General features: G+C 36.3%; 3 protein-coding genes across 8 annotated transcripts; 1 reads left to right on the top strand and 2 right to left on the bottom strand.

The window, feature by feature from the left end:
* Nucleotides 1-307: 307 nt before the first annotated feature.
* On the bottom strand, nucleotides 308-13,752 carry LOC108604172 (microtubule-associated protein Jupiter). 6 transcript variants are annotated; one of them, XM_017993505.2, is made up of 5 exons: nucleotides 13,626-13,752; nucleotides 2,983-3,116; nucleotides 2,656-2,688; nucleotides 1,437-1,691; nucleotides 308-566 (listed from the first exon to the last, which is right to left on the bottom strand). In XM_017993505.2, exons 1-5 carry the CDS (start codon nucleotides 13,673-13,675, stop codon nucleotides 433-435), a joined length of 606 nt encoding a protein of 201 aa, XP_017848994.1. In that variant the 5' UTR covers nucleotides 13,676-13,752; the 3' UTR covers nucleotides 308-432. The 6 variants fall into 6 exon arrangements, with proteins under 6 accessions (XP_017848994.1, XP_017848993.1, XP_017848995.1 ...); XM_017993504.2 differs by lacking the exon at nucleotides 13,626-13,752 and adding an exon at nucleotides 6,704-6,806; XM_017993506.2 differs by lacking the exons at nucleotides 2,656-2,688; nucleotides 13,626-13,752 and adding an exon at nucleotides 6,704-6,805.
* A 189-nt stretch (nucleotides 13,753-13,941) lies between these two features.
* LOC108601794 (inhibitor of growth protein 2) lies at nucleotides 13,942-15,665 on the top strand. Its single transcript, XM_017989730.2, has 3 exons — nucleotides 13,942-14,163; nucleotides 14,236-15,131; nucleotides 15,196-15,665. The coding sequence occupies exons 1-3, from the start codon at nucleotides 14,025-14,027 to the stop codon at nucleotides 15,400-15,402; spliced, it is 1,242 nt and encodes a 413-aa protein (XP_017845219.1). The 5' UTR covers nucleotides 13,942-14,024; the 3' UTR covers nucleotides 15,403-15,665.
* A 72-nt stretch (nucleotides 15,666-15,737) lies between these two features.
* LOC108601795 lies at nucleotides 15,738-16,716 on the bottom strand. The gene is made up of 4 exons (XM_017989731.1): nucleotides 16,381-16,716; nucleotides 16,222-16,321; nucleotides 16,108-16,158; nucleotides 15,738-16,050 (listed from the first exon to the last, which is right to left on the bottom strand). The coding sequence occupies exons 1-4, from the start codon at nucleotides 16,653-16,655 to the stop codon at nucleotides 15,967-15,969; spliced, it is 510 nt and encodes a 169-aa protein (XP_017845220.1). The 5' UTR covers nucleotides 16,656-16,716; the 3' UTR covers nucleotides 15,738-15,966.
* Between the last annotated feature and the right edge of the window lie 6,008 nt (nucleotides 16,717-22,724).

Below are 22,724 nucleotides of genomic sequence, written 5' to 3'. Positions count from 1 at the left end.
TGCTTATATTATGATATTGTAATTGAGTTAACAAAAGATACGATACAAATTTGAGCCATCGGGTCCACTATAATTTATTAACTGGTTATTATGCTGGAACGTTATTATCTTTCAAGTTAAATCGTTAGATATTTAAGAAAATAAAACGCCCAAAAGGTCGCCGAATAATATTCAGGACGGTGCCATTCTCAATATATATCGTATGTATATATAGAACTCTCTTTAAAGTGGTTTGATTCCTAATTGATGTAGGTATGCTCTGTTGCTCGTATTATTTGGGGGGGGCAGTTTATCTCAATTTCGTATGTTTATATAGGATAGAGATAATTTTTTTTGTTTAATTTGGTTTTTATTTTTGCTGGGTTGTCGGTTGTCTGTTCATTTCCTGGGCACATCAATCCTAATTCCCCAATTGTTTCCAGTGTCAAAGCATTACCAAAGACCCGAAGAGTAACCACCAGGTGGTACGCGATTCTTGTTGATCACCGGAGTTCCACCGACAGGTGTATGCTGGATATAATCCGTTGCACCAGGCTTGTAACCCTCACCAGTGACGGGATTGCCCTCTGTAGAAAATTGATTGATTAGATAAGTTGAGAATTGAGAAATATGAATACAATATGGAATGCATGTCTATATGGGAATAAAATTTGTGGACCTCCCACCTCGTAGCTTTAGTTTCTTCGGCTTGAGACCCCCCACACCATCTCCATTCAAGCCCAAGCCCGTTATGGGATTTCTAGAGGCATCGTCTCTGCTCTCAATCTTGATGCACGGTATATGCTGCATCTCTGGACAATCAAGGCATACGCCTATGGGCTCCTTAAAATCGGGCTCTGCTGCCATTTTATCAAACGAGTATGCCTGCTCTGAATTAGTGCTAGAGTCGCGACGAGTTTGCAGATGCACGTCGTGCTTATCAGACTCTGTATATGATTTATTATCTTCAGGTACGGGCCCAATGTCGGCGTCTACGCACGGCAAGTCAACATCCAATATATCCACTGGTGGCTCTGGCACAACGCTTGGTATTGGTGTCAATGGGCAATCTGGATCTCGTGCGTATGTTGAAGGCTTTTGTATATTTTGAGCTATTGCTGCTTTTCATTAAATATGGAGCTGGCGCTTACATTCAGACACAAATACTTACTGCTCATATTTGTGCTATATGACGGTCAATATTTGAAGAATATTTAATTATTCTATAAAATATACATGTAAAGTTGGAGGTTTAAGTTAATTTTTTACTGTTCTAGTTGTAGCTGTATTCAACTTGCATACGAAGCTGAAACTGAATCTGTTGCTGATGTATTCCAATATAACACGTATATAAATCTGACATGAAAACTTAAGACTACTCTTTGTGCTCATTTGTCTACAAACTATTCCCATATATGTAAGTTATGTGATATAACATTAATTGTTGTTCAACTTACCAGCTCTGAGGCCAACATGAATTTTGAGATTCTCAGTTGAAGAAGACACTGATGAGGATGCCGAAGACACCGAACCACTCTTGCCATTATAGTTCTTGTTGTTGATGAGCAATTGCTTTGCTCCACCCTCGCCATTCTGTCCAAATGGAATGCTGCTCTTCGTGTGATTATTGGCAGGGGTAATGGGGCGTGCCGGCTCACCAAACAGACGAGAGTACGAGTCTACAGTCTTTTGGCCACGACGTGGTCCATCACCTGTGTTTGTGAAAAAGGATTCAACGAGTTGCGTTTGTTATAAATTAAGAATTTCAATTGAACAAAAAAGAAATTAGTGTAAATTAGCGTGCTCTATAAACAAATTGTCATGAACAAAAAGTGCAGCTATGAAGTATAGAGTGCCCAGCTATAATATACCCTGCAACCATGTGGGGAAAACTGGGGACTGGGGACTGGGGACTGGGAACTGGTCTACCCGACTAAAGGGCGTATACGCGCATTATACTATATTTAAAAACTTTAAGGCGCATTTCGAAACACACATTGATTGGCTTGAAATATGGAGTACCAAACTTTTATTTTTTGATTGTGAAAGTTGAAGTGAAAGTACGCAAGAAATTGTCCCAAAGCTGTTCAATATTTTTGCATAAAATACTTAAATATATAAAAATATATATTGATACGCGCAACTGTCAAATTGCTAAAGCTATCTTAAGACCAGGCTTAAAGATTCGGTTTTCCCATAAGTAATCCGCTACAAGCATCAGCCCATTTTGAAAGCTGTCAAATATGAAATTTGTCTTATTTGTTCACAAAAGGGTAAAAGCTATGCACACTGTGAGCTTGTTAGTTTTTGTGGGAAAATTAAATACTTTTGCTTTTGTTTTCGGTGATAATTTGCCATTGTTATGCATTCGTTATTGCGTCATTGTTTACTAAATTGAAATGTTAATAAATCAAAATGTTGGGATGGTGGGGGGGGGGCTTTAAAACTATGAAAGTAGTTTTTATTTTTAATTGTAAGCGCTTAAGTGAGTTTATCCAAATGGGGTTTCAAATGCAGCCGTGTGCAGGAAAGTTTAAGTTAGAAGGTAAGTATTATTGCATTTTGGACTTTGTGTTGTGTTGTGTAAGTTTGTGCTCTGGTAACTCAAAGGGAATTGAACCAAATAAAATTTTGTATTTATAACGGGTTTTTTGCATATCGCATATATGTATATACCCGTAAAATAGAATCTATGAGCTCCTTGTCGTACTGTAAAGATACATAGAAAAAAAGAGAGAGAGAAAGAGAGGGGGAAAAGAAAAAGAATTACGTTCAATAACAGTTCAGCAGACAATATCTTGGCTTCTAAGACACACACACACACACACACACACACACACACACACACACACACGCGCGTTTCTTTTGGAGGGTAAAAGGTAACTCGACATAAGGCATAATTTGCAGTTTGAAAGAGTAAAGCAAATAATAAGAAATGTCTGCCTTTAAGCACATAACTGTAATTAGTTTAACTATTTATTAACTAGAATTTTTGCTGCTCACCATTATTCTTGAGAGCCGAGTCTTTCTCACACGAGAATATATTTGAGGCCATGCGATTCTTTGAGTTGCGTGGGGTTTGCGGCAACTCGGCGCCAAATATGTCGCTTGAGCCACCACCTGGTGGGCGAGATACTCTGCAAATAAATGAAATCAAATAACATATATACTATTTCAGTTGTTGTAAGCAATGCAAATTAATTTTATATTATAATGCTCAATTTATGAGTTTAGATCTATTGATTGTGTGAATGAAAACAGCTACACAGCTAGCCGCCTTGCCGCCTGGCGGCTTGCGGCTTGCCAGAAACAGCAACAGCGAGAGAATGTGCGGCAAGCTAGACGGAAAACCTGATCGGCAGGTCCCCGCCGTTGCAGGTAGTTGGTAGCTGAGTTCATTTGCCATTCATTGCTACACAGCACAGACAAAGTTGAAGTGCAGCATAGAGCTTTTACCTAACTATAGTGTTTTGGAGACAAAATTTAATGTGTGTCGAATTGTATCGAACGGCGGCGGCCAGCTCTGGAGCAAGCAAGAGCGAAAGGAAAGGCTGCTGCTTGAAGTATTGGAGGCACTTCTGATTAAAAGCCTGCGAGTAAAAGTTGTTTAAAATCCACAAACCCATCAAGTGATAGTTGCCACAAGGGAGCATCAAAGCAGCAGCAGCAACAGCAACAATAACAACAGTTTGGAAATTCGCTGGAAATTTCAATTCAAAGATTTTCTAAAGCAAGCTTGTGAAAAATTACAGACAATTGTTGGCTTTTATTATTTATTTAACAGCGAATTTTGCAAACAGCTTAAGGCATTTTGGCCAAAGAGTGGCTTTGCGGCTTTGGCATATGTAGAAATTGATTTTTATGGGGTTTTTCAACGTCAACTTCAACTTCAGTGCAGTTGCACGCGGCGGGGTCTCCACTCCATGTGCACCTCCGGCCATGCCCACACGCCTCTGCGGGTTCGAATTTGGGGTTGGCCCTTAAGCCCGGAAGCGTTTTCTTTTTGCTTTACGTGTTTAAGTGTACATTTGTTTACAAGTTATTTGAAAAATGTGCTCATGCTTCTATCGTATGGGGCTGACTATCTGTGAGTGGCAATTGCTGTTAATGTTGCTGTTGCTGGTTGCAGCAATCATGCGGCGGCAATGCACCTTGCCCATTGGAATGGTCCAAAATGCTGGTTGCATGATTGACTGTTTAAAAGTTCCAGTTCATTCGTCTGCAACACAAACACACACACACACACACACAGTACGTCCGGGTTATTGTTTATAAGTCTACGTTCATTGTTTGCAATGAATTTGGGTTTGTTGTTTTTTAAATTGGTTGCATGCATTGGATATTGCAGTGATCTCTGCTCAAGCGCATCATTATTGTTAGCCCCAATGCTATGCTCTGTGTTTCATTTAAAACTATCTACGTGTCCAGCAGCAGCAGCAGCAGCAGCAGCAATAGCAACAGCAACATCTCTTGTCGTGCAACCACAAACAAATGAGAGAAAAATTATGAAAGAAAAAAACGGCAGAAAAAAGCACAACATAAAACAACAAAACGCAAGAGAAGAAATTAATGAAATTTTAACGGAAGGCAAACAATTTTTAGTGTGGTTTGGCGCTTGCTGTTAATATTGTTTGCCTTCTTTTGTTCATTTGCAATCCATAAAACATTTTTCCTATGATTTGATGGACCATAATGCAATACTTTCCCTGCTCAATGCACTCAACCGCAGTTGGTTTGGAGTTTGCCGATAATGTCGATATATAGCCGTGATAAACACACACACGCACACGCACACGCACACAACACAATGGGGTACCACCTCCCATAGGAACAATCGATCAAATTGTAACTTTTATGCGGCAACTTTCATTTTCATTTTGTGTGTTTTAACTATGCAATGCATAATTAATTAAAATTGTAATCAAAAGGTAATTTCGAGCTTCAGTTTGAACGCTGCAATTCGAAATTCGAGTGGTGAAAAATTCTCATTAAACTCACAGCATTGCTATTGCTGTGTGTTAAATTTGCTGCCTACTTATCATGGTAACAATCGAACCAGTTGGAGAAACAGTTAGCCAAAGCCAAAAGAGACAGCGCGATCAACAGCGTATGAAAAATTAATAATTACCTTGCTGAGGCAGCCGCTGAGGCTGAGGATATAGCATAAGAGGCTAGAGATTGTCAATTATCGATAGTGATGTTCGCGTTTGAAAAATAATTTGCTTGACGATCGATTAGTTGCGTAGAAAGCGCAACGAACGACAGCGGCGGCGGCGGTGGCGGCGACGGCAAAGAAAACTTTTGTTGCATTGGCTTTAAAACAAGTTTTGTACAAATCATAGCTCATAAGCTCTTTCATTTTCAAAAGTTTAGTAATTATTAAAAAAAAAAACTTTGATTGATTTGCATAATTTTTAAATTGTTTGGTATTTCAGGCGTGGCAGCCGCAGGCTCAACACACATTAAGTTTCGTAGTAGCCACTAAGATTACATAGATGACCATGCCCCATTCTGTATTACTCACTTTACTCGTGGATATTGAACAATGAAACAATTATGGAGTCCGCAACACTTAATACCATCGATAGGTTCAAGTTTCGATTTCGAGAGTGAGTTTCCAATTAGTAAATATGTAACACACTACAGTTTTATTTGCAGGGTATTTCCAATATACAGCCCTTAATTCGCCTGAGCTTTAGCTTTAATTTAGACGACAGGCACCAGGAGGTACGCGAAATGAATTTCAACATGCGCAACTCGAATAAAACACACAAAATAATGTGCTCAAGTTTTCCGATTATTAGAGCCACATTTATCCTTAGCAAAGGTTTTGCGTTCAAACCTATACAAAGGCACATTAACTACTTGTGTATGTGGTACTAGGCAGTTTATTTTTATATATGTATACAGTATACATGGGTTTGCTGATAACATTTATTTGCCTTCCTTGACCTATATCAGCGCAACAAAGCAAAAGCAACAGCAACAAACAACGCTTGTTGACATAGTAACTGCTATAAGGTAAATATTATAGATTTCTCAGTATTTATATATAGTAGTTATAACCTCAATCTTAATGAGTACAAGTAATTGACTTGACTTCCGCCGGCGCTAAGAGAACATAAATCAAATATCCAATATGCAACCACTATATAAAGACACTCACGCCTTTAAACACCGTTCATTTGCCCATATAGATGCATAACATACGAGTATATATTGGATTGCAAATGAATCAATTTAATAACTTTAAGCCAAATGCATACAAAATAAATTATTATAAGCATTGAAATTCCCCGCAGTCAACTGCAACAGCATGTCAGTCCAGACGGGCGAGACACACTTTTGGCCATAAAGAAAGTGTAGGTAGTAAAAACTACTAAACTAACAAAAACAAAGCCACACAAAGGGAGAAAAAAATCAATGCGGTGCATGGGTTTTTCGCAAAGGCAGTGGATGACATGAAAAGAGGTTCTTGCTAGATTACACATGGTACTTCTCCACTGCCCACTTGTGGTGCTTGTGTGGGTCGCCCCAGCCCCAGCCCCAGCCCAAGCCCAAGCCGAAGCCCAGGCCCAGTCAAGTTGAGTTGACTGGAGAGGTGAATGTACGATAAATTAATCAATTTATGCATAACACACACACACACACACACACACACACATGCAAATGATACTAAAATTTTGTTGTATACTATATAGTATGTAATTAAACATGTCCTTACCTTTTCTTGGCTTTGCCAACATTGTAGATTTCAACGTGTTTGAAAGCAGCGTATGTTGACATTTTGTTTAAAATTTGATTTGTTTGTTTGAGCACAGTTAAGGCTTTGGTTTAATTTCAAAAACTCTACACGGGAAAGAAATTTACAAATTAGCAAAATTCACACATATATTTTGAAGCTAACAAATGCAAATCGAACTGTGCACACGACAACTGCAAAATGTATTGGGGAAGCTCCTTTGGCTCTTCTGCTGTTGATGCTGATGATGACTCATAGATGTTGCACTCGGCTGCGGATGCTGTGTGCAACATAAAATCAATAAATTTCTGCGAGAGACAAAGTCCTGGCCACACACACACACACACACACACACACACACACACACTCTGTTCAGAGCTCTCTTGCGCTCTTACTCTCTTCTAGGTGCAGTTCTTGGGCATGTAAACTAAATTTAGTTGACACACAGCAGCAGCAGCAGCACCAGCAACAACAAGCAGAACTCACTAGATAACTGAAATATATTTTCAGAACGACAAGACACTTCGCTTCGCTTATGCTTTTGCGTTTAATTGAAGTGTGCGTGTGTTTGTATTTGCGTTTGGGGTTTTTTGCATACGTATAAACTTCTCACAAAGCCGAGACACTCTACTTTTTATATATTTTGCTGCTTTGGCTAAAATATTTTCCGCTGTGCGAACGTTTCGATATGAAGCTTGCGACTGGAGTGCATCGGGAAAAGTGAAAAGCATTTTATTACAAACGCCAGAGCACGAACGACGAAAAGTCTCATCGTTCCCCACTAGTCCAACAGAGGCCGCTCTCTACTCCCTGTTTGCATAGAAGAGAAAGAGAGCGCACTTCGCTTACTCTGAGTATGAGTGAGTGTGTGTGTGTATGTTAGTATGTATTTTATATATACACGTGGCGCATGACGAACAGTAACTATAAGACGAAAACAAACTACAGCTGATTAAAGTTAAAAGTACCGTTGCGGGTACCTGCGCTCTCTCGCTCTCGCACTTGCGCTTTGTGCTGAAACCTAACTCTAGCTGCTTTGTGTTGTGAAAATTTTGAGTTGCACTTGCACACGTCTTTTGTATGTATGTTAACTCGTATGCAAGTATGTCTGTCTGTATGTCTGTCTGCCTCACCTACCCTAAATTTTTATTTACATACGTGCAAAGTTTATTTGATCTGATGCATCTGATGCTTGCCGTACTAACAATTTTTTTAAAATTATATTTAAAAAATTTAAAAGCTATTTTGTCAATTGGGTAATATGTCGAATATTGCTAATTTTGCCCATCCTTAACGATTTAACAACTTCTCCTGGTGTTCAAGCAGTATATTCCAAAAGGAGGAATAGCACTGCTTGCTTTGGCGGTGAATTTTAAAAATTATCGTGGATTTTCAAGTGAATTTTATTTGTAGAGTTAAGCGCTTCGAGAGTTCTTCAATTAAATAAAAAAAAAATAATCAAGATACAAATCAACGTTTTTTCTGTAACATTCTAATATTTACTTCTCTAATTAGATAGAGTATCTATGTGTGTGTGTGTTGATCCAATGCACATTAGTTTTATTTCTGCTTTGGCTTTTTATTTATATTTCGCTTTAATTATAGCTGTAGGCACAACATTTTTCCTGTGTCTTAACTTATTGCCTTAAATTTAATCACTTTTTAGTTTTCCGAAAACAAATGAGTACAGTTTTCTCTCTGCAAGCCAAAACGCATTCGAGCTGGGAGCTGCGAGCGCGGCTCTTGACCAAAGCTAAAAGCACTTAATGCCAGAGATTGGGGTAAAGTAATTAGCAATCGTGCAACCCAAAATATTAACTAACTAAACAAGAAAGAAAGTCTAACTACACACAAATTTGGTGCACAACATATTAAATACGCTTGTTATGTGTGTAGTTGCCGCTGCTGCTGCTGCTGCTATGTTGCAAGTTTCTTTTTTAATGAGTTTGTAGCTTTAAACCCTTTATAAGCATTTGATTAAAGTACTACATACATTGCTTAATTCAATTTTCCAAATAGGCAATATCCAAGTGCTTGTTAAGGCTTGTTAAAAACAATAACCTTGACATTTAATTAGTTTCATGTCCAAGAAACAACATCGACATCGAAAATAGCAAGCAGTTCAATTATTGTTAGACCACAACTAAAACTAAAACTAATTGTTCGGTGGGCGTTCGAGACGAAAATTGAAAATGTCAAGTGGAAAACGTTTTTGGTCCATTAGCTGATTTATTGATACGTCGTTTTGGGGCGTATTAAAGCTCGGCTTATCGAAGCGATTCATTAGAAAGTCTGTCTAAACACACAGAAACAAGCGCACACTCGTGGCTGCTGTTTCTTATAAATAAAGTAATTAGATAACACCTGCAGTAATTTGAAATTGAAACGCTTCAAGCTACAAACCAAATCACAAATGATTTTTAAACGTTTACTTAAGGTGTGTCAAGAATATTACAATAACAAAAACAACAAATACAAAAGTCCATAAACAAAGAAAGAAAAATTAACTGATGGTCTAAAGTGAATTGTGCGCACATAAACTTAAACTTACTGACTGCCAACAGTTTAAAACGGGAAAACTCTTTTATTTTTTGTTTTTTACTTTGTTTTTTTTTTTTTTTTTTATTGAGCACAAAGTGAAAGGCAATTCAAATTGTGCAGTCTGCTGCTTTTGGGGAAGAATTTGTTACACTCTTTGAGTGTTTAATTCGGCATAGCCGAAAACTTTTGTTAAATATAGTAAAACACTAATCAGTTTAGTACACCTCTTAGCTCGGCCCATGCGACGAAGCTCCGACGCTCAACAAAAGTTACCCATGTATGTATCTGTATAATTGCAGCCTCTCGCCTCTTTGCCACACAATTAGCAGGGAGGGGGGCTGGGTGGAAAATCCGCTCAGTCACAAGCACGACAGTTATTATGTAGCATGATGCAGCCTTCTTCTGATCCACGCTCTCCATTCTTCGGATATGCAGGCCAGAGATAATACGGTTAATTGAATAACAGCTGTAGCTGTTTTAGATTATGCCAGCGATGTGAACTCGTACAAATTTGAATATTCTTTATCACGAACATGTCGAATCAGTGGGGGGTCACCAAGAAGAAAATCCCAAAACCAAATCAGAGTTAAGCTTAATCTGTGTACAGAGCATTATGACATATATGTAAGTCGGCATGAAAACCTACATACTATCAGATTCGTTAGCTGTACATAAATAACTTTGCTTCCAAAGTCTTCCAGAACGATGCGTCATAGCTACAGATGGACGGACGGACGGACAGACAGACAGTCAGCCAGATAGACAGATAGAAATGTAGCTGGCTATACACGCCAGTTTTTCCAACATTTGTGCTGATGAGTACGTTAGATAACCGGCTTTCGTAGTTGAAAGGAATCTGTTCATAGGCGTTTGAGTTTGAGTGCGAGATGCTGCTGCATTTTTAGTTTAATCGGATTTCTTTGAAAATTTCAAAACAAAAAACAAGAAATAGTCAAAAGAAGTTCCATTAAATGCGGTTGCCATTTATGCCGTACAGATAAGTTTTAGTTTAGACACGTAGTTTTTTGTTGTGTCATCACAAATGCTTTGCATATAACTAGCCACAAGCTATTCGTGCATTTTATGAGTCAAATTAAAGAGGCAACAACACCAAACACCAAACCATATTTTAAATATACACACCAAATGCATATGCTGAAAGTTTCAGCCTGAAACTCAAGTAGGCTTCGTTATTGTTGCCAGAATTAGACTGCACTCTTTCTGGAGATACATACATGTACATAAATTTGGCAGCAGATATTTTAGCACACAAGGAAGTGAACGCAACTATGCAAGACTCCAGAGAGCTAAATGGCAATATGGCAAATATGGCAGTTTTTAAATTTGCAAAATAGACTTTATTTGCAGAAAGTTCAAGTGATTTTGTTTACAAAAACAAAAATGCTATAATTACATGTTGAATTCTTGTACTCTTTGAATTTTTCTTATTTCTAGCGAATACAATGACACAGACCGCCATCTAGCGGTCATTTTGAGCAATTGCACTTCTCTGTTAAGCGTTATGTTAAAAAGTAAGCACTGTTCAAGAGATATGTTAAAATGTGCCCTGTTAAAGTTATGTTAAAAATGTTCACTGATAAATAGCTAATAGATGGCGCAATTGCTGCTTTTTTTTATTGAATCTTCTCTTAAAGTGGGACTAACAATAAGTATACAAATCTTACAACTAAACATTATCTATCTATAGACTGTTTTAGGATTGCATATTGATAATTTAAATCTGTAAAAAGGACATTAATACCTATTTTTTAGATTATAAAAATAATTTTATAGACAACGGCTAATATTTTTAAAAAAAATGTTAATGTTGCGCATGTGACAAAGGTCCAAAAATTTGAGCCCAAATCCTTATTCTTAAATGGGATTGCCTTAAGATCATTTTAGAATAAATTTGACAAAAATCGCTTGTTTTTTCTGCGTACAGTGACCAAATTATGACAAGTTTCATTAATTTACTTTAGGTGCTCTGTGATTAACTAAAATATAACAAAACTATAACTCTAAAATAATGCACAAGACTCGTAAATATACTGCAAAAACGAATCAATGCAATTATGACAAATTCATTATAAGCTTTACGTAATAAATATTAGTGCCGTACGAATTAATAATGGTCAAATAATTTCATGCACATAAAGTAGTTTTATTCAATTAGACTTAATTCAGTTCTATTTATATAAAACGTATATATTGTTATATATTAAGGTAATAAAATTACCTTTTCAATGATGTATATACTTGCATATAAAATTTCCACTATTTAAAACTAGAAGTCATTGAAATGACACTCCAAAATATCGTTACCGTAAGAATTAATAGTGGTTTGGGCTGGTAATGCGTCCACTTGTTTAGCGTGGAATAAGGAATAAATTCCTTATATTTGTGTCAAGACAAGGCTAACACAAGGCTAACAAGTTTATTGGTCTGATGAGTGCGCTCCAAGTGTTTTCAAATTTCAAAATTTCTAATGTGGCATCAAAAATTAGTTAATTTTGCACATATTAAATTTACATATCGTTTGCAAAAATCTGGGCGTGCTTTTAAACCAATCAAGTTTTGCGAACATATCTATATCGCTGTCCAACTTTCGTCCAGTAATAAAGTGGATGATTCTTTTGTTTGATTATACCAAAAACATGTGTTTAAAATTCTAATATATTCAAAATCAATAAAAAAAATATCTGATTCAAGGTGGTATTTATAAGAAAGTTAATAATTTGCATAAAATGCGTTAGGTATGTTCTAAGCTGACACATTTGTTTAAATGTTGCTTACAACAATTATTTATGGCTCCTGTGGCAATGAGATATTAGCCAATTGATCAAATCGAAATCGGATTTGGCCGGTCTGTGCATGTTAAGTCAAGCGTTTGTCAATAATATATAACATTTTGGTAACACTGCCTAATATGGACCTGTTATAATTGCCAAAAGACCTCACTGATACATTATATACGAGTCATTGAACACTTAAAGTGAAATATGCATACATTGAATGGTAGTTCCATATAAACTTCCTCTATTTGCTTTTCAGATGTGTACAAATGCTTGTGTAAAACGAAATATGCTAAAATTTTAGATATGCCAACCAACAGCTGGCTTGTGCCTCGGCGACTTCGAAAAGTATTTATCAAGACATGAGTCATTTGGCGGCGAACATTTTATGAATACATTTATAGTGCTCAATACAGTGGATAGTTTTACTCTCTCCTTTTGTTTCCCTGTGTATGTGTGTGTGTGTGTGTGTGCCGCGCCTCAATTAAGGCTAAGACAAGGAAATCAAAATTGACAATCGTTAGACAGCAGCAACAACAATTCTAAACACAAAGGCATGCGGCATGCAAGCAAGGTCTTAGTCACTAATATCGACAAGAGTTAGGTTCAATGCACTGTTCTTCTCGATGCACATTTGTTGTTGATGGGGAGCAGAGTATATAATATCGCGTGACCACTTTAATTCTTAAGCATGCCACAAACAAAGCCAACGATTTATAATTCTTACATACATACATATGTATTTTCATCGGAGTTAGTAAGAGCGAACAGCTAAATTACCCTACATTCTAGACCCTTCTCGGTGATAAGAGCAAACAGATAATGCAACAAAACATCCAGAATTTTGATTGCGTCCCTTAAACCCAAGACGGCTGCAAGTCTCATTTACGACAAGTACGCGCTGGACTGTTGACTGTTGATGCCGATCAATACTTTATCGGGTCACAGCTGTCAAGCTTGTTTAAGCACCACCATGAGTTTAAATGTACATCAATAGATATGTATGCAAGTGTATGTGAACGAAAAAAAAAAAAAAAAAAAACAATGCACTAATTGCAAACATATGTATGTATATATTCTATATGTATAGTCAACCACCCACCATAAAAACGAAAATGGTCGAACCACCGAATACAGGTAGCCGGGTGGGATATTCCGGGTATCAGTTGTCAACGGCGTTTTCTAAGGGTTTCAGTGCAGTTAACACAAATACGAAAAACATTATGGTGGTAGATTAAGCAAAGTTATAAAGCACACATACATATGCATTTTTAACCTTAAAAAAGGAGTCATACACACAAAAGTATTACATATATGTATATGTATTTGATGACTAGTCTAGAATTTATATGTGCTGCAGTCGTTTGCGGTGGCATTCCAATTATAATTGCTCTTAAAAGAATTGCCAAGCCGTGGTTGCAATTACATGCACAAAGAAGCACACATTGAGATTCTTAACGCATACACACATAGTATGCATGCATTTGTGATCGCAAATCGCGGACAATCCTTTGTTTCTGTCTCTTTGTTTTTGATTCTTGTATGTAAATGTTAAGACAAAGACTTACTTGCTGCTAGGCTTGGTGTCTGGCATATCAAACTTGGCGTCGGCGATCATCTTCACTTTAAATATATACTTTAAAAAACACTTAAAAACACAATGCGGAAAAAGCGTCCACCACCCACAACGTTCAAAATATCAGTGATGATAGAATTGCACGATTCGGCATATAATTAAGTCGAAAATTGTTTTATTATATCGATACTCATTCACCGGCTGTACGATTCTTAGTGGTGTGACCAGGCTACTCAACGCCACCGGCCACCACAATAAAAATTCTCAAAATTCAATATACTTTTTGGTGTTTACTTCGGTCACACAGAATTTAATTCGTATTGTCAACCCTACGCATCAATATTTGTGTGTATTTTTCACAGCATATGTAAAAATAACAAATACAATTAAAATGCATGCGTATGCATCAGAGTCCGAGGCCATAAAATCCGCCACCTACGTGGACAATTACCTGGACTCAGTGGAGAATCTGCCGGACGACGTTCAGAGGCAGCTTTCTCGCATACGCGACATTGACGTTCAGTACAGAGGTGAGATTGAAAATGGCGGCCACGGCCGCCCAATCCTCCCACCTAACCTACAACGTTTATTCCCTTTTGCAGGCCTAATACGAGATGTGGACCACTACTACGATCTCTACGTGTCGCAGTTGAGCTCGGCGGATTCCAAGAGCCGATCGTATGCACGTATGCATCAGAGCCTAATACAAGCGCAGGAGCTGGGAGATGAAAAGATGCAGATTGTAAACCATCTGCAAGAAATAATTGATGCGAAGGTAAGACAGCTAGATACGGATCAGCATAATCTCGACTTGAAGGAGGATCGTGATAGTTACATACTTACGGATGATGGGCAGCCATCGAAGCTGCAGAGATTACAGAGTCCAATGCGTGATCAAGCAAATAGTACAGGCAACAGTGGGCTGAATGGTAATAGCCTAGGCAGCAGTGTAGCTCATGTCGTGGGAAAGGAGCACTACGGAAGTATAGCTTTCTCGGTTATGGGTGCTTCAAGCTCTGGCGGTGGTGTTAGTAGTAATGGTGGGAACTCGACGCCAACATATGACCGTCATTTGGGCAATGGCATATCTATGGTCAGTAGTGGAGGCGAGTTGCATCGCTCCGGCAGCAAGCGCTCCCGGCGGCGCAATGAGAGCCAAACAAATAATGGAAACTCAATGGAAATGGGCGGTAATGAATCGAATTCGGCCAATGAAGGTGGCAATGGGAATGGAAGCGATCGCAAGACGTCTTTGGTCAGCGGCGGCGTAGGTGGTGTTGGTCAGCGTAAGAGCAGTGTACAAATGGCAAGCGGAAATGTTGCAAGTAGCCTTGCAGGCGGTTCCACCAGTGGTGGTGGTGGCAATAATTCTGGCAAGAAGAAGAAACGCAAGGTACGCGGCGCTGGCGCAATGAATACAGCAGCGAATGCTCGCGAGGAAACACCACCGCCTGATCCTATTGATCCAGATGAGCCCACATATTGCGTGTGCAACCAGGTTTGTAGAGACTATACAATACATTCGTAGCTGCTCACTTATTAACGTAATAAAATTCTCGCAGATCTCATTTGGAGAGATGATACTCTGCGACAATGATTTATGCCCTATCGAGTGGTTTCACTTCTCGTGCGTTTCGCTTGTCTTCAAACCAAAAGGCAAATGGTTCTGTCCGAACTGTCGCGGCGAGCGTCCCAGTGTCATGAAGCCAAAAGCGCAGTTTCTCAAGGAACTGGAGCGCTACAACAAGGAGAAGGAAGAGAAAACTTAAACAAACCCACAAAGATATTTTGTGTCCAACACTAAACAGTTACAGATTAGAGATTGCTCTCTAATCTATCGCTCTGTAAATTACTCACTTCTAATTATGTAGTTGTTGTAAATTCTCTTTTACTAGCTTTAACATAAGATTTGAACGCTCTTGTACACATTTTATGTTTTCCGTGGTCGGAGGTTTGCCAATTTTCATTTGAAGTGTATCTGTATAAAATTAATTTTAACATATGCTAATAAACATTAATATTATCTTGAGTATGAAAGTGTTTTAAAACTATATTTCTATTAACATTTAGAATATGCCTAGACATTAAGAAAACACGAGTGAGGTTGCAGCAAATATGCGTTTTAATGTGTATAATTTTATAAAATGTATTACAATTTGTCATGTATAAAATACAAATATATGTATATGTTTAAGAAGACACGTTGGGCATGTAAAGTTTTCTATGGTCATGGACGGAATGTGTGTGCTACAAAATATTATATAACTACAAATATGTATATCTTACATTAAAAATATTCGAAGAATGTAAAAGCAATGGCGTGAATACTCGCTCTAAGGCATTAGAAGTTCGATATTAGGATTTTGAATTTCCAAAAAGATTTGATATTGCGAGAACACAACCAACCAGCAGTAGATCTAATATCAGAGAAATAATATAAATATTATTTGAATTTCAGTGCATTGAATACTCACATTATATGCCGTCCAAACAAAGTTCAGTAACGCCGAGAAAGTTTGCTCCAACTACAGAAGAGAGGAGAGTTAACCGATTAGATTTTAAACTGTATTGAACACTTGTATACGTACGTATATATAGTAGCCGCCAATTAACCAGAGGCTCCAACAGAATTGAAACAGTATCGCAAGTCCCATCAAAAATAACCATGGCAACAACCATCCTCGTGTACTGTACAAATCATAAGTCAATACAAGTATATTGGTTATAATATTAAATTTTAATCTCACCTTATCTTAATTCCGTAATAGACTAGGTACGATGATATTATGATCAACAAGAAGTATATGATAAAGAAAGCTCCTGCTATGGGCATGGAAGTTCTTATATCCGTTTCAAAGAGAGGCGAATAAAGTTGCGCAGACTCTCCACCTGCCAGCATATAACACGTTATAGTAATCAGCACCATGCACAGTGCCGAGGTGTAAGCTGCTACGCAATAGCTGCCCGTGCGTACATTATTGGACCAAATTATGGGCGACCAACAGGAGCTTAATACTGCCATTTTTAATTAATAATCTTATTGTAATTGAATTGTTGTTAAAATCAACGTCGACGCCCAGGTAGGGTTGTCAACAACATTAAAAAAAAAACCGAATATCGATAGTTTTCTTGATTTTTATTGCTCAAGAATCTAACTATCGATATTATCCACGTTCGTCTGTAAATATCCTAATATTTTAAATAGGACGAAATTAATTAAAAGTAATATGAAAATCATTAAAAACGTGTTTATCAAGCGGTTAATTGTTTATTTAAATATTATTTAAAAAACCATACATCATTGATACGATATATTAAAGTCCAAGCAAACACTAGGCTGGCATTACCCTGATGTGAATCGAATCGTTTAGAATTAGTTCGGTTGAGCTACTCTGATGAACGAATGAACAATTTCCCTTATAGTTCAGTAGCTTAAGCAGTAGAAAAGTAAAGACTCTTAAATATAACATAGCAGGGCTCACAACATAAAAAGTCAATAAGCCAAGACGATTTATTATTAGTAAATTTAAAAACAAATATTTTTAATCGAAGAAAACTTTTTAAATTGAAATCTTATATAATTAATATTAAGCTTATAAACTTGTAAAAAAAATTTATAATTGAAAAAAAAACCTATTTATCCCGATTTTAGTTCGATTATGATGTGTTTAATTAATTAATTAATTTGTTTTTAATTATGATGTTTTTAACTTTAATGTATGCATTGTGCTGTTATATTTTTAAATGGTAAGCTGTACCTGCGCCAATCAAATAGTAAAAATTTTTTTATACCCTTTGAAATTTGTAAAAAAGAAAATATAAAATTATAAAATTCCAATTTATTCAGATATGTTACCTATTTGGCGACTTAACCTAATTATATTCTAATAAATTTTATACTCTACTAAACTATAATACCTTTTTTTGGCGGCCGGAATCATTCATACTTTTGAATATGACCGGTCGTAATGTGAGGGAAAATATGCATTGCACGTCAGCTCAGCAATTTAATGATTAACTAGGTCAATGGAGCAAGATTTAAATTTAAATGTGCTGCCCAGTAAATTAAAGTAAGGTCAAGACACATATTCAATTATCAAAACAAAAGCTCAGCTAATTAGGCTAATTATCAGTACAAGTAAATAGATAAACTGCTTAGAAAAAATTGATAAGGGTTTTAAAATAAATTAAATTAAAAAGGCTGCGAGGTTCCACAATTATTATTGACAAAACAAGACCTCAAACACCAATAGAAAATAAAAAGTAAGATAAAGAATATTTGCAGGTATAGTACACAGGTCATAGGTCAGATAAATTACACAGTACAAATAGAGATGAAATGATGAAATGAATTGTCAATCGAAAATTATCTTAGTGACAAAAAAAAACCATCGAATGTAAGCGGGCAAATTTGAACGTCAATAATATCAATATCACGAACGATGACTTACAAATGACATTACAAAACAAAAAACTTGCATGCGCCGAAAATCGTACACCGGATCTCTCGCTGTAGATGCTGCTACTCTACTCAAAGGCCAGTTCGGCACTTGAAATTCGCTCAACTTTCTGATAAATTAACTAACTTTCAGCCAAATCTGTGATTGCTCTTCTTTTAATTTTTGTTCATTTTTGTACATTCTAGGCTAGCGAAAAATCCGCCCGAGCACTTCACTGGGCCTAGTGGATGGGCGTAGATCGCTTCAAAGCGTTCCAGCAGGTGGCTTTTACTTCCTCATCGATGAGCTGTTCTTGCCCAGTAAGGGCTTTTGTGATAATGTGGGACTGGCTCTGATACTTATCATGACGATCGATGGCAAATTCTCGCGGCCGATCTATTCGGGGTAGTTAGGACAATAAATAAATTGCCGATTTGATTAACAAGTGCATTGATGAGGTGAAAGCCATTGGAAGGGAAAAGGAACTAGTTGTCCTCATTGCGAATGGCAATAAATGTAATTATAAAACCATAGAAATAGTAATACAAACCCTAAATCCAGACATTGCCATACTATATTGCTTTTCGCATCTAAAAAAACATATGGTATAAGACGCACAGGAAGCTTAGAGATGGATTTCTTGAAGATGTGTATGGAAAGTCGCATTCGCTAAATTATTTTGGCAGGGAGCTCGCTGAAGCGAAAGAAGCTTCACTCCACAAAGCATTAAGGAAAATTTTCACACGTTGCGTTTCGCAAACAACGACAGAATCGAGCACTTGGGTGGATTATACAAGAAGATTTTTGCTCGATGCTTAGCAGAGGAGACAACAGGGACCTCTTTCGCATCAGAAGCAGCGTTGCCATTTTAGCTTTTTTACTATGCCCAATGTTCAATTGCCTTCATAATTGAATTTATTTTTTTTTTTTGCTACTTTTCGACCTGAAATCTCAACTCTCCTCAATCTAGCTTATATTGCCTCTCAAATTCTGGCAACACTGATCAGAAGAGATTATATATGCATATTACCACAATATACTGAAATGCCTTTCAAAAATTAATTATTGATACATTTAATTTCACAATATGTATATGTCGGAGACTGAGTTCTACAGTTTCCCAAAATGGCATCGTTATTCTTCAATGCAGCCTTATTAACTTATTAATTATTCTTTAGTAAAGCGAAACGAACGTCTTGTTCGACCGACCGGTTGCACCGTGTCAGTCGCTGAAGCCAACTTCACGTTGCTTAGCTATCATTTACTGACATTCGGTAACCATTCATCATTTTCCATCACTGGCGACGCTACGGAACTACGTTCGATTCCAGCTCCTAAGAACTGGAATCTCACTCTACCAGGGCCTATACATTGTATCCCATATTACCCGCGCACTTCAAATACTACTTATATTACATTCTCCGACATATATAATAAAATTGATTGATTTTTAAATGTTAAACTAGACTTTTAAATAAAACAATAATGCAATAATATAAAAAAACACACGTCAGTGTTGTAATAAAATTATTTACAAATAATTGCCGCTGTAAAAACAGAGCAGTTCATAAATAACAAAGATGAATCAACAGCTCAAGCTAAAAGAAAACTTAGAAATATAAATCAATAGCAGCATAGGCTTAATAATTTGATTTTAATAATTTACAAATGCAAAATTTAAATCACAATTGAAACAATAAGTTACAGCTCATATACAAAATAAGCATAAGGACTAACGTAGTTGCTGCTTGGCCACGTAACTTGAAATTTACATTTCAACTTGAAATTTAATTATCAACTTTAGTCACTTGTTTCATTTTGGCAAGATTTCAAGACATATCGTCTTGAGGATTATATGTCTGTAATTTAATTTAATGTAATACTTTTCTCTGAGGACACTTCCTTAACTGTGAATATTTGTTGTTGGTGTATGGTGGTTTCAATAACTCGGTTTTTTTTTTAATTCTTCATAATAGTTGGGAGTTTACTAATTGGATAGAGGCCAGCCTGCGCCAAAGCCGGGACCGGCTGAGCGTATCCTGAATGTTTATCATCCACTTTAGGGAAAGATATTAATTCTGTAAAATACAATTTCCGTAAAATGAAATTTCCGTAAAAATTTGTTATTGAATTATTATACTATTTATTTTTTAAATGTTTTGGTTTTTTTTTTACCAGAGCACGTCTAGTTTGAACAAGAGCTCAGAGCTGAATGTTTGTATAATGGAAAACGTTATGAAGTTTAGGAAATGCATATAACAGGGATTAGAAGAGACGTGACTGGCCTCTTTATACTCTTGAACAGCAGGACAAAGTGAGTCGATATAGCCATCTGTCCGATGGTATATATGAGCAACTGAATCTCAGCAAGGTCTCCTTCCGGCAAAGCCTTTAGCGCCTCAACAGGTGAACTCACTGTTAACGTCTACAGTCTGCTAACGTTTACAACAGTCTTTGCTGTAGACGTCAGTGTGAGATTTGACAATTGGGAGTTCATTATATTCGCTTCTTTGTGGAAATGCAAGCCAATCAAACAAGTTCATGTTGCACGCTCAAAAAGATACTACGAATGCTTTCAAATGACGTTATTGGGGCCGGATTGTTCATCAACCAGGCATTGGTGTTTCTCTATTATGAATGAAGGAAAAACTCTCATTGCTTCCCAAAATTCCGATTCAAGGGCGAATTCACCATCGAGCGGGAACAATTGCAATTGTGAATGCTTTCAGACCTGACAAAAGACCTGCTGGAAGCCATGCAAGACAATTCAATGCTCCCACTATCAATGAAGTCGCACTGGTGATAATGTGGAATCACGTGATATTATTCTCAAGCAACGGAATGATGGCCAATTGCAGCGAATTTATAAGACTTATCGGTCGATGCACTTTAATACCCGTTGATGTTCTGTCATCGAAAAGATGGATATCACTTCAATATAAAGATGGTCAATCCAACGACAGGATTTCTTACAAGTTTTTTTTCATTCTACAACTAAGTTCGAGTTCATAACTATTTCAGAAGAAAAAAAGAATAAGGAAAGCTCTAGGAATTTTTATGCGTGTAGATTGATGATTTGACTAGATGTTGACAATTACTTGTTGAGATACCACGAAATTTGAATCACCAGTGTTTTATTATTACTCTGGGGATATATGAAGTCATCAAATTAATGCGAAACAAAGTTCGCCTGGTCGGCTACTAATAAAATAAAACATATGTTTCATTAGGTGATTATAATTTATTAGAAGTTTTATTGACTTAAGGTATATATAAATAAAATATTATTCAAGTACAAAGTTATATATACTCGTTATTATTATTTAATTCAAGTAAATTTAATTAAAAGTGTGTTGTTTTTTGTGTATTTGCTTGTCTGTATCTTCATTTATATTAGGTAAGTACAATTTACTGTTCTTTCTCACTTGTATTAATTCAAACCCTGGCCATACAACAGCTGATCCTAGTTAATATGTATACTGCAGCTAATTAAAGTTTGTAGAACGCGATTTAAAGAAATTTGGATCACAAACAGTAACTGTCTTAAACGAGTTTGAATTGTATGTATATGATTTAAACATAGTAAAATCAAATTAACTTATTTTCTCGTAATTATAAAAATATTAGCTGCTTTTTATAACTTGTTGCACTATTTACTTTTACATTTCTATTTCTTTTTTTTTTTTTCATTTTGTTTTTTATAGTTATTTTCAGCTCAAAAATACATAGTATGTAAGTATGTCTAAATCTTAAACCAATGTCGTCTCCAAACGCGTGCACATTTTCATTTGTTCGGTCACTTCCATGTCCATAACACTCGCAATTTTTGTTTTTTCTAAACGCTACGTTGCCTTAACTTCAGTCCTTTCGCAGAAAACCTAACCTTAAAGTGTAGTAAGCTTTTTCATTCTTTTGTATTATTTTTTAAAAGCTTGTCGCTCACACTAAACATAAAACACAGTACATACAATACAATGTGAGTGTGTGTGTTTGTGTGTATCTGTGTGTATTTTAAATGGTATATATAAAAAGTTTTACATTTTATAAACTTGATTTTATCGCCTGTCTTGCTGCCTACTTTCAAAAATACTAATTCATCAAGTCGTTTCAACTGTTGCTGCCTAACTACAATTCTAACTTCATCTTTGGCCGCCCCGTACTAAACCTTTCGTTTGTAATTTATTTTTTACTTTTGTAAATACATATGTAAATTGTTATACATTTCATTTAAATTCACTAAGAGTTGCACGGACTGGTTTTGTCTTTCTTTTTAATTTTCTGTTTATAGTTGAATTATTTTTTTTAACCTCAGTTATACCTTCGCTAAACCAATTGTTAAATATTCTGGAAAAATATGCTTGTATTATTATAATATTCATTTACTGTTTATGCTTCGCTGCGGTTTATGGTTTCTTTTCATTTATGCTTTATAAAATGCCAAAAAACTTGTGCAAATTTCTAGTTGTTTTTTTTTGTGTTTTTGTTGTATGGGTTTTAACACGTTATTTGCTTTACACTAAAATAATTAACTTTAAATTTTAGCATTTCATATAAATTTCATTTTAATATTTAAGTTATTTTTTATACTTTATTAGCATTTATTTAAAATATTGCATTTTAAATGTATAATTTTTTGGTTTTTTTTTGTTTGT

The sequence above is a fragment of the Drosophila busckii genome, chromosome 3R (assembly GCF_011750605.1).
Source record: "Drosophila busckii strain San Diego stock center, stock number 13000-0081.31 chromosome 3R, ASM1175060v1, whole genome shotgun sequence".
Lineage (NCBI taxonomy): Eukaryota > Metazoa > Arthropoda > Insecta > Diptera > Drosophilidae > Drosophila > Drosophila busckii.
The sequence above is the reverse complement of the archived record's forward strand: the minus strand, read 5'-3'. Positions and strand labels throughout refer to the sequence as shown.

Excerpts from the sequence above, each read along its gene's own strand:
- LOC108604172 (XM_017993504.2), bottom strand. The coding sequence starts at position 6,765 with ATGTCAACATACGCTGCTTTCAAACACGTTGAAATCTACAATGTTGGC. Across the intron at positions 3,117-6,703 it reads GTTGGCAAAGCCAAGAAAAG|AGTATCTCGCCCACCAGGTG; the intron begins GTAAGGACATGT and ends ATTTATTTGCAG. Across the intron at positions 1,692-2,655 it reads TCATAGATTCTATTTTACGG|GTGATGGACCACGTCGTGGC; the intron begins GTATATACATAT and ends TCACAAACACAG.
- LOC108601795 (XM_017989731.1), bottom strand. The coding sequence starts at position 16,655 with ATGGCAGTATTAAGCTCCTGTTGGTCGCCCATAATTTGGTCCAATAAT. Across the intron at positions 16,322-16,380 it reads TATTACGGAATTAAGATAAG|TACACGAGGATGGTTGTTGC; the intron begins GTGAGATTAAAA and ends TGATTTGTACAG. Across the intron at positions 16,159-16,221 it reads TTGGCGGCTACTATATATAC|TTGGAGCAAACTTTCTCGGC; the intron begins GTACGTATACAA and ends TCTCTTCTGTAG.
- LOC108601794 (XM_017989730.2), top strand. The coding sequence starts at position 14,025 with ATGCATGCGTATGCATCAGAGTCCGAGGCCATAAAATCCGCCACCTAC. Across the intron at positions 14,164-14,235 it reads CATTGACGTTCAGTACAGAG|GCCTAATACGAGATGTGGAC; the intron begins GTGAGATTGAAA and ends TCCCTTTTGCAG. Across the intron at positions 15,132-15,195 it reads CATATTGCGTGTGCAACCAG|ATCTCATTTGGAGAGATGAT; the intron begins GTTTGTAGAGAC and ends AAATTCTCGCAG.